The following is a 12,200-nucleotide window of genomic DNA, read 5'->3' on the forward strand; positions in this document are numbered from 1 at the left end:
TTTCCAAGAATAGAAATCGATGGAAGCAAATGGAAGAGGCCTATGTCCAGCAGTGGACGAACACAGGCTGAAGAAGAAGAAGAAGAAGAAGAAGAAGAAGAAGACATACTTATAATTAATGATTTGTAAAAAAAATATACAAAGATATTTGAAAACTACTGGGCAGTACCTCCAAAATGAAAAAACAGTTAAACAAATAAACATATCAGATGTTTCAACTTTCACCTGGCGCTGCGGGCGTAGATTGATCCCGCCTAAAATTTACGGATACACGCATATACAAACATGTATGTATACGTATTCGTATGTGTTCTTTGGTTCCATGAGGCGAATATGAATCGATGTATGCGTGTATACAGGGTGAGTCATGAGGAACTGTACATACTCCTACCTCGTATAGAGGCCCCTATGGGGAATAACAAATGACCATTAAAAAGTGTCTGCTCCCATTGTTTAATAATATACAGGGCGAGTTTCGCATTTTGACAGAAGTTTGTATTCGTCATAATTTTTGAACGGTCAGATCGATGTGTCTCTTATTTTGGCCAATCGTTACACTATTACCACCTAATCAACTAATTTATTCAAACTAGAAAAAAATCAGGTCCGGCTTTAAAAAAATTAGTTCGTTTGGGTCTTAGAAAAAATTTCACCCTGTATATGCTTTTTGAAAACTCTAATATGAATTTTACAAATTAGACAAATAGGCAATTAAAATGGCATATTTATTTTTTTCCGCACACGATTACTTAATTTTTTATAAAAAAATCAAATTTCACTATGAATTAAAACTTTGGCAAAGTGAACCATAGATTAAAAAAAAATAACTTTTATTACAAAAATTATTTTTTTTTGCACAGATAAGTAATTTATGTTACCATCCAATCAACTGATTTATTCAAACTAGAGAAAAATCAGGTCCGGATTTAAAAAATTAGTTCGTTTTGGTCTTAGAAAAAATTTCACCCTGTATACGCTTTTTGAAAACTCTAATATGAATTTTACAAATAAGACAAATAGGCAATTAAAATGGCATATTTATTTTTTCCCCACACGAATACTTAAATTTTTATTAAAAAATCAAATTTGTCAAAATCGGAATTTTAACATAAAAATGAAAAAAAAAATTAACTCACGGTTTAACTCGCTACAACTCTGTTCCATTTTAATATTTTTTTTCTGGAATTTTTACAGCACATACCTCTTACCATCATTGTGAAGACTATGAAAATTGTTGTAGACCTTCAGTCTTCTTCTTGTAAAAGTTGCAAACTTGTAAATCGCAAAAATTAGGTGGAAAAATTTAAAATTTATCAATTTGATCACGTCTATGTTAGAAGTGTTATGGGAAGTTTTAGATCTAGACGTGTTATATAAAAAAAAATGGTAATACTTTTAATTTTAAGAAAAACGTTGTTTTTGTAAATTAATTTTTGTAAAAAAAGTTAATTTTTTTAAATCTATGCAAAAACTTTGCCAAACTTTTTATGCATAGTCAAATTTGATTTTTTAATAAAAAAATAAGTATTCGTGTGGGGAAAAAATAAATACGCCATTTTAATTGCCTATTTGTCTTATTTGTAAAATTAATATTAGAGTTTTCAAAAAACGTATACAAGGTGAAATTTTTTCTAAGACCCAAACAAACTAATTTTTTAAATCTGGGCCTGATTTTTTTCTAGTTTGAATAAATCAGTTGATTGGGTGATAACATAAATTAAATATTTGTTAAAAAAATTCATTTTTGTAATAAAAGTTATTTTTTTTAAATCTATGGTTCACTTTACCAAACTTTTAATTATTCATAGTCAAATTTGATTTTTTTTATAAAAAATTAAGTAATCGTGTGGGGAAAAAATAAATATGCCATTTTAATTGCCTATTTGTCTAATTTGTAAAAATCATATTAGAGTTTTCAAAAAGCGTATACAGGGCGAAATTTTTTCTAAGACCAAAACGAACTTATTTTTTAAATCCGGGCCTGATTTTTTTCTTGTTTGAATAAATCAGTTGATTGGTGGTAACATAAATTAAATATTTGTTCAAAAAAAATTAATTTGTTAAAAAAAATATTTTGGTAATAAAAGTTAATTTTGTTAAATCTATGGTTCACGTTACCAAACTTTTAATTCATAATCAAATTTGATTTTTTATAAAAAATTAAGCAATCGTGTGCGGAAAAAAATAAATATGTTATTTTAATTGCCTATTTGTCTAATTTGTAAAATTCATATTAGAGTTTTCAAAAAGCTTATACAGGGTGAAATTTTTTCTAAGACCCAAACAAGCTAATTTTTTTAAAGCCGGACCTGATTTTTTCTAGTTTGAATAAATCAGTTGATTAGGTGGCAATCGTGTAACGATTGACCAAAATAAGAGACACATCGATCTGACCGTTCAAAAATTATGACGAATACAAATTTCTGTCAAAATGCTAAACTCGCCATGTATATTATTAAACAATGGGAGCAGACACTTTTTAATGGTCATTTGTTATTCCCCATAGGGGCCTCTATACGAGGTAGGAGTATGTACAGTTCCTCATTACTCACCCTGTATAAGTTTCTAACGTACATAATACAAAAAACACTGCTAACCTACATTATTATGCTTCCAATTGGATATCTCCATTTTTTTTCCAAAAAATATATTGGTTTTTTAACCGTAACTTTTTCATTTTTTACTTTAGAAAGTTTGGTAAAAAAGCATTTCGTAGGTTTTTACAAGATCTATAAGGCTATTAATATTAAATCCTTTTGAAACCCTCAATCTCAAAAAGGGGTGACTTTGAAAGGGTTGGTGAAGGTAGTTTTTGCATGTTATTACAAGTTTCAATTGTCAATATTTTACTCAATTTTTGCCGTACAACAAATTTTCGCTAACCCGATTCTTGGGAATTAAAAAAGCTACAATTTTATATAAAAACATGAGACTGAACAAGACCAATGACTGATTTTAATTAGGGTGGTGATGGTTACCACCGCTCACTTTTTCGCTGAAAATAAACGGGGACTGACTTTCTGTTCATCATAAGTGACTCAATTTTTGAGTTAGAGACCTTTTTATTTGTGTAGATATACCTTTTAATATACTTTAAATTAGTTTCCATAAGTTATCCTCGAAAAATACATAGTTTTAACTATTTATAATGGGAAATAAGCCACAATATTATTAAAAAATGATTTTTATTAACGTTTCGACGCACAAATCGGGTGCCGTTGTCAAAATACAAAATACTACTAACATAAACAAAAATGTTGTTGCTTAGTAAAAAATTCTTCTAATAATTTATCTAATTTGACTCATTTATAATACTAATAATAATAATAATAATAACTCCCTGTGGGAGTTTTTGTCAGTTCTTCTATCAGGCGCGGCCCCCTGCGAATGGGGGATGCTTTCTGGGTATTCGTAGCGCCAGTACCCAGAGAGTAGCAGGGATACTTGCCGTGGAACAAAAACTGACACCTGGCAGTAGGTATAAAATGCACACCCATGAGAATGGAGAATAATAATGTATGTTTAGGATCGCTGCCTGGGGATCGCCAGGGCACGTCTGGAGCCGGCGCTGGACGTGACAGCATGCGGGACGTCGGTGGCAGGGTGTTGAGGAGGCGGGCCCCTGTCATACAATCAGCTACAGCCCAACCACAACCACAACCACAAGCGAGCCAAACAACAACAAGAGCTCCACCCGCCGAAGGTGCTGCGCTGGATCATCAGCCGGCGCTCACTCAAGCGGGACGGCCGAGGCAGCGCATGAAATGGACTGTGTCCATTAATGAAAACATTTTGCGCTTCTACTACAAGGTGACAAACCTCGGCCAAGAAACAATCGGCTACCGACAACAGCTGTATGCCGAATTTTGCAGGACGTACCCAGATATTCAAGTATCGGAGCAACGAGTATCAGACCAATACCGGGTAATTATAAGAAACAACCTTATCCCAGAGACTAGACGCAATATCATCAGAAGCGAAGTCGAACGGGAGATTCATAACGATGTTTTAATTGAAGATCAAGTCCCCAATGAAGTTCATGAGCAGATTCCTGAGCTTGCCATACAAGAAACTCAACCTGACAATACAGAGCAGGAAAACAACGAGCTACATGATAACCTAGTAAGCGAAATGGCACGTGCTGTACAGGAGTTTAATGGAACGAACCCACTTAGCAGACCACCGCTACCACGAATAAACTCTTGTAAGAAACTAGGGGCGCTGTTACAAATTGTGAACACTGAAGTCCTACCCAATTATGTCGTAGAAGCCCACACATTAGAATATTTGCACATGCTAATCTACTGTGCAGCAACAGCAATTGCTAATGTAATGGGCGTTAAGATCAGAACACGACGGGGTACTAACAACGGAAGGACTGGTAACAGAATTGCGCCCTGGGAAAAAAGACTGCTCGGAAAGATTGAATTGCTGCGTAGGGATATTGGTCAAGTCACAGAATATATACGAGGTGTAAGAAGTACAAGAGTCATCAGGAGAGCTGAAGAAATAATACGGAATACTGCAAGACACTCAAGATACGATCCAGAAAACAACACAGCCCAACAGTGCCTGGATACATTAAAACAAAGACTCTCAGTTTATTCAGGACGACTAAGAAGGTACAAAGTGAGTAACAACCGAAAATCCGACAATGCCCTTTTTGAGACTGCTGAGAAGGCGTTCTATCGGAAACTCAATTCCACCGTAGAAAATCTCGATAAGTCTTACCCAAGCCAAGAAGAAATTCATGAGTTTTGGGGAAATCAACTTTCCACACCAGCTGCTCTTAACAACAATGCTGGATGGATAGAAGATGCGGCACAGAACTGCCAACACTACACTACTACTCTCTACGAACCCTTCACCACTGAAGAAGTCTCAAATATCATCAAAGAGCTTCATAACTGGAAATCTCCTGGACCAGACAGAGTTCAAAACTTTTGGCTCAAGAAGTTCTCGAGTGCTCATGAATGCTTATCAACACTAATTAATCATGTTATTTCTAATCCGCAGGATATACCATCATTCCTAACTCAGGGAACCACTTATTTAATACCGAAGGATCAAAATAACACCCAAGATCCAGCAAAATACCGCCCAATTACTTGCCTTCCAACTTTGTATAAATTGGTCACATCCTGTGTAGCCCGGCGTATCTACCAACACTGTGCTCTGAACAATATCATAGAGCCTCAACAGAAAGGATGCGCTAAGGGTTCCATGGGTTGCAAAGAACAACTTATCATCGACTCAGTCATTTCTAATCAAGCATATTCCAAAAAGAGGAATCTATTTACTGCTTTTATTGATTACAAGAAGGCCTTTGATTCAGTGCCGCATGAATGGCTTATAGATATATTGAGAATATATAAAGTCGATGATAATATAGTGACCTTTTTACAACATATAATGACAGAGTGGAAAACTAGAATTCACCTACAAATACCTGGTGAAAGTAACATCGAAACTGAAAATATCGTAATCAGCCGGGGCCTGTTTCAAGGAGATTCGTTGAGTCCTCTGTGGTTCTGTCTAGCTATGAACCCACTATCTCAGCTATTGAACTCCTCAGATGCAGGTTTTAGCATCAAAAATAACAACAATGTGGTGGCGAAGCTTAATCATTTATTGTACATGGATGATTTGAAATTAATGGCTTCCACTCGAAACCAACTCGACGAGATGCTAAAAACTGTAGAAACTTTTTCTAATGATATTAATATGCACTTCGGACTAGATAAGTGTCGTATTTTAAATATAGTCAGAGGAAAAGTACAGCCCGGAGGATTCGATATGCAAAGTGGCCAGAACATCGAGGCCATGGGTGAAAACGATATGTATAAATATCTTGGAGTAAAGCAAGCGCGGAAAATTGACCATAAACAAATGAAAACAGAGATAACTACTGAGTTTATACGAAGGGTAAAACAGCTGCTTCGCTCACACCTTAACAGTAGAAATTTGTTTAAGGCACTAAACACCTACGCATGTTCCGCGCTTAGCTACTCATTTGGTATTGTAAAGTGGACAAAAACAGATATAGAAGCTCTCCAGCGAAAAGTACGAACACACCTCACAAAGGCACAAAAACACCATCCTAAAAGTGCAGTAGAAAGAACAACATTACCACGGAATCTAGGAGGAAGAGGACTTATGGATATAGGTGAGCAATTAGATAAACAAATTGCTAATTTAAGAACTTATGTTCAGATGCAGGCTGAGACATCTACTCTACATCGCGCTATCTGCGCAGTAGATGACACAACACCGATCAAACTGAGGGAACCAGAAATGCGCATAAACCACCTTACTAAGGACGAAAAAGTGCGCGCCTGGATGGGTAAACCTCTGCACGGGCGACATCCCAATGAAGTCAGCCAAGATTATGTCGACAATATAGCGTCGAACTACTGGTTGACATCAGGAAAGATGTTCCCTGAGACGGAGGGTTCATTACTGGCCATTCAGGATCAGGTTATACCAACCAGAAATTACCTGAAATATATCATCAAAGACCCTCAGGTTCAAAACGACAGATGCCGATATGGATGTCAAGCCCAAGAAACCATCCAACATCTTACAGGGGGCTGCCAGGCATTTGCTGCAACTGAATACAAGGAACGGCATGACGCAGTGGGAAAAATCCTTCATCAAGAGATAGCTATCAAGCTGGGACTTCTCCAAACAGAGCATCTCCCGTATTATCAATACGTCCCTGAGAGTATGCTTGAGGATGGCAACTACAAGCTATACTGGGACCGCACTGTGCTCACAGACCAAACAGTGGCACATAATAGACCAGATCTCGTACTAGTTAATAAATTAACAAGACAAACAACACTAATTGATGTGGCGATACCTAACAACAATAATCTACGTAGTAAATTTACTGAAAAGATCGCCAAGTACAGAGATCTAGAAATTCAAATACGGAGGCAATGGAGAATGCAAAGTACCCAGACGATACCGATTATTATGTCTACTACTGGAGTCATTCCGAAGACCCTCCTCGAAAGCATAAAAAAGCTGGGTCTGAATGAACATCTTTATAAGACCATGCAGAAAGCTGTACTACTCGCGACGGCCAGATGCGTACGAACATTTCTGGGAGATACACCTGCATTCCAAGTCACCTAGGGCTCGATAACACGGAAAGAGTCCCACCAGAGCTCAATCCTTTTGATACCGTAGGTATCTGGGATGAGTCAATTTTCCCCTTAGAGGGAGTGTGAGCCGTATGGCTAAATCTGGATAATAATAATAATAATACATAGTTTTTCCGTCTTTTAACTTTGCATCTACAAAATTTAGCATTTGACGAAGAGCTAACCTATAATAAATTATATCTTGGTTACTATTAGTCTTAGAGAAAGAAAAATCGTTTTGTTTATTTTTTTAAAAAGTATATTTTTGTTAATTAGAGTTATTAGAGTTGTTTTGATAAAACGAATAATTTTTGAGTTATTAGCACAAAACTGGTTAGAAACATCGATTCTTTCGATATAAAACTAACACTTTCGATAGCGAATAAATCGAAACCTATTTATTTTATCAAAAAAATGTATAGAACATTTTTTGCTTAGAATTAATCATTTTACCAATTTTTGCGGTCAAAATATAATAAAAAATTTCCACCCCCGAGATGGGGTGACAACCACCCCCATGGTAAAAGCGCCTTTCGGCATCATATAGATTTTGATCCTTGGACCATCCACTTATTCTCAAATTTTCAAGAAAATCGATCCATTCTGTAAAAATTGCGAGGTGAAAACCTTCGGCTTCCGAACTAGAAAACTGATAGAAAAGAAATAAAATCATAAAAAAGATACTAAACTGAATTCATAAAACAAGCAAAAATCTTAAGGAAGAAACAGTTGTTGAATAGGGGATTATATACATTATTATAATCTGAATTTGTACATTTTCTATTAAGATCCTAATTATTTCTTTCAATAACATATTTACTTACTTCTAAAGCTAAATCAGGTCTGTTGTAATGATGGAATAGACGCAGAACAACTGGACCAAAAACAAAACTTCCAAATCTGAGTTCCTTATTTTGTTTATTGAACCTAAAAAAACATTATTTTTATTCCTATTCTAATGAATTTTATTTATGAATCTTATTCTAATATTGGATATTCCTGGAATTGACGCAATTGATTTTTGGCCTCTTTTGTCTGTTCTTCACGTTCTATGGAAATATAGGCAGACGAGGGGAATCACAAGAAAATGGGTTTTCTTCGCATTTGCAATATTTTCCTGAAGTGTTAAAGGCGCATTTAAATCAAAGCGAACACTAGTCCATTAAAATGTTACATTTTTTAGGCCGTACCTTGCATTTCTTAGAGGAGTCAATTTTATTCCTTTAATGTGTAGGGGGGATCAGTAGAAGCTTAAGTTCAAGTTTTTGGGGTCGCCACCCTTGTCCCCCGGCCGCCATCTTGGAAATGGGGTGTAAAGGGGTTTCGCGCTATATCTCGTAAACTACCAACCCTACGGAAAATCTAATTAAACATAAAATGTTGCAAATTAAATTTTCCACAATTTTGTTTGTATTACTTTTTATCGTCAAGTAACCAACAAAAAAAGATATAACCAAAAATATGTAATTTTTTTTTAAAAAGTTTACTTTTGGATGTTATAACTTTTTTTCAGTTCATTTTAAAATAATAGTACATTGTTTACCGGGTAGGAAAAGCTTAACATTCCTGGACGACTGTGAAGATTGCTAAGTCGAGGCGCAAGCCGAGACTTAGCAACACAGAGTCCAGGAATGTGGCTTTTCCTACGAGGTAAACATACTATTTTTCCGCAAATCGTTTAAAATTCGACAGATATTGATTGATTTAAAAAAAACGCGATAATTTTATTCCCAAATAAATGGTGCTTTGAAATTCCTAATAAAATTACTTGGGTTACTATGGAAACGTATTGAGGTTGAATTGTCAAACTTGACGCTTATAAATTTAACACTAACAACTGTACGGAAATATCATTTCCCAAGAAATTTTGACAGGAATGTCAAAATTTCCTGGCGATTTGCGGAAAAATAACATTATAGCAATTTTGTAAAGGGTTTTTCAGCGAACAATTTCCACTATATGAACTATATTTTATTGTTGTGTTGGTTAAAATTATAAACTAAAAAGTTTGTCACTCAACTTTTTTAAGTAATCATGAAACTAACGAAATATGATGACAAAATGTTAATAAATTAACAACTCCTTTTTTAATGTGTTTAAACATTTTGGACAAATTTCATTGTGATCTACGTACTTCAAAGATGACACAGTAAAATTTTTAAAAGGAAATATTTACAGCGACCAAAGATACAGCGAGGTAAATTTGAAAAATCATCAAAATTGATTTTTGGCATTTTTATATAAAATTTATTTTTTTAACATGTTCCACCAACTCTAGATAAAAATAAACTTCATATTCGGATTCAGCGACCTCTAAAACATAAGAATAGACCAAAATTGATCATTCACCTTAAATTTGATTTTCGTGGTTGGCATAACGATTAATGCCGCTCGTCTAATACCGGGTGTCCACTTATATTTTCCCCCATTTTAACTGCCTATAACTTCTAAACGGTTCAAGATAGAAATATGCGGTATTCGCTGAAATGTTTTATTTTAGTAAAAGTTTTGTCTGAATGGATTTAATTTTTTATATCGTTTCAAATACGAAATAAAAAATGGCGGATTTCTGAAAAAAACTTTGTTGACTTTTTTTAATGGAACACCCAGTAATTTTTTTTAAATTGAAATAAAGGTCATTCTACTATCCAGCGATATAAACTTTTTCAAAATCGGTTGTCAAATCACTGAGTAATTAATTTTTAAAATGAGGGGTGCAACGTGGATATCACATACCTAAATAACATAAATGAGCAAAATGATATTATGTTATGTGATTTCCACATTGCATCTCTCATTTTAAAAATTAATTGCTCAGTCATTTGGCAACCGATTTTAAAAAATTTTATATCGCTGGATAGGTAAATGACCGTTTTTTCAAGACACAAAAAAATATACTGGGTGTTTTAATAAAAAAAGTCAACAACGTTTTTTTTTTCAAAAATCCGCCATTTTTTATTTAAAAGCGATATAAAAAATCGTCATTTGCCTAAAAACTTGAAAAAACGGTCATTTATCTATCCAGTGATATAAAATATTTTAAAATCGGTTGTCAAATGATTGAGCAATTAATTTTTAAAATGAGAGATGCAATGTGGAAATCACTTATCTTACTTAGTTGTGTTATTTAGGTATGTGATATCCACGTTGCACCTCTCATTTTAAAATTTAATTACTCAGTGATTTGACAACCGATTTTGAAAAACTTTATATCGCTAGGTAGATGAATGACCTTTCTTTCAATTTACAAAAGAATATACTGGGTGTTCCATTAAAAAAAAGTCAACAAAGTTTTTTTCAAAAATCCGCCATTTTTTATTTCGTATTTGAAAGCGATATAAAAAATTCCATCCATTCAGACAAAACTTTTATTAAAATAAAACATTTCAGTGAAAACCGCATATTTCTATCTTGAGCCGTTTAGAAGTTATAGGCAGTTAAAATGGGGGAAAATATAAGTGGACACCCGGTATTTATAGATAGAAAAGCATTATTTTTCTACGAGAATTCGAGAATCTAGTCAAGTTTGGAGCGCTGTAAAACCTAGATAATAAATAAAATTAAACAACTTTATAGTGAAAATTGTTTATTGAAAAATCCTCTACAAAATCGCTATGATGTTATTTTATTGTGAAATGAACGTAAAAAATAACCTCCAAAATGAAATTTCTTACAAAATTTTCTCTTATTTTTGTTTATAACTTTTTTGTTGGTCACTTTACGATAAAAAGTAATAGATATAAAATCGTAGAAAAATTAATTTGCTTCATTTTATGTAAAATTAAATTTTCTGTAGGGTAGCTAGTTTACGAGATACAGCGCGAAAGCCCTTTGCACCCCTTTTTCCAAGATGGCGACCGGGGGACAAGGGCCTCAACCCCAAAAACTTGAACTTAAGCTTCTACTGAACCCCCCTACACATTAAAAAAATAAAACTGACTCCTCTAAGAAATGCACACTAAATGTAACATTTCAATGGACTACACGAACGAACGAATTCGTTCGTTAACTGTATTGTATTTGTACAGCGAATCGAGCTCGACCGAACGAATTCGTTCGCATTCGCACATGTTCCAACCGATGCGATGTCGGTAAGTTAGCGAATCATCAAAGAAAATCGTTGTTCAATGTGGACAGTGGATAGACGGTAGCGAACGAATTTGTTTAGAAGTACTGATTTAATTTATTTACAAACATTAGTTTGAGAGGGTTGTTTATTGTGTAGTCGTGAAAACATAATTTTGCAATATGGAATGGACCAATGAAAAGATACTTCAATTAAATGAGTTATATAGAAATGAAGAATACCTATGAAACCCGAAATCGAAGCTATATAAAATAATAAACAGAAAAATTGATGCTTGTTTTAACATTTCTATAGGAATGGGTTGTGATATCTCTGAACTAAAAAAATGAATTAGCTTCTGGCATCATTTAGACGAGAAAGACCAAAAGAGGGTTCGAAGTGGTTTGCTTTTAAAAGACTAATGTTTTATTGGATAAATTTCAACCCAGAAAGACTAATGAGGTAAGCAGGTCAAATTAATTGCTAAAATTAATTAAAAGCAAATTTATTTTGATACACCAATTTTACAAATTAATTTTTGAACATAATATAGTCATAATACCAAAAGCAAGCAACTTTTTCGAGGAACAATTTTAAGAAAGCTGGTTCTTTAATATATTATTCTCCATGCTCCCTCAAACAGCGTACAATACCTGCTACCTGGCTGCTGATACAGATTGCGTTCATTAGTTCGAAGCACATTACAGGTACCTACCTAAATATATTGAATTCAAAATTATTTTAAGAAGATAATTTTTTTGTCATTACTTTTGTCATTATTAGAAATATGAATAAATATTTTGTCGGTAATTTATATACTAAAGTGTTACGTTTGACCTGTGCTCTTGTGCGGAATGGAAGCACGGACGTTAAATGCCAGTTCCATTAACAAGTTTGAAGTGTTTGAAATGTGGTGCCTACGTCAAATGCTTAGAATATCATGGACGGACAGTCAGAAATGATTATGTACTAAGAAGAGCGGGTTT

At 34.1% G+C, this 12,200-nt stretch overlaps 1 protein-coding gene across 1 annotated transcript in view; it reads right to left on the reverse strand.

Annotated features, from left to right (window-relative positions):
• Positions 1–12,200, reverse strand: part of LOC126884038 (pentatricopeptide repeat-containing protein 2, mitochondrial-like) — an 88,381-nt gene that overhangs the window by 24,106 nt on the left and 52,075 nt on the right. The window contains exon 3 of the mRNA XM_050649825.1: positions 7,973–8,075. Coding sequence (XP_050505782.1) covers positions 7,973–8,075 — 103 coding nt within the window. The remainder of the gene's footprint in view (positions 1–7,972; positions 8,076–12,200) is intronic.

The sequence above is a fragment of the Diabrotica virgifera genome, chromosome 4, assembly GCF_917563875.1.
Source record: "Diabrotica virgifera virgifera chromosome 4, PGI_DIABVI_V3a".
Classification (NCBI taxonomy): Eukaryota; Metazoa; Arthropoda; class Insecta; order Coleoptera; family Chrysomelidae; genus Diabrotica; species Diabrotica virgifera.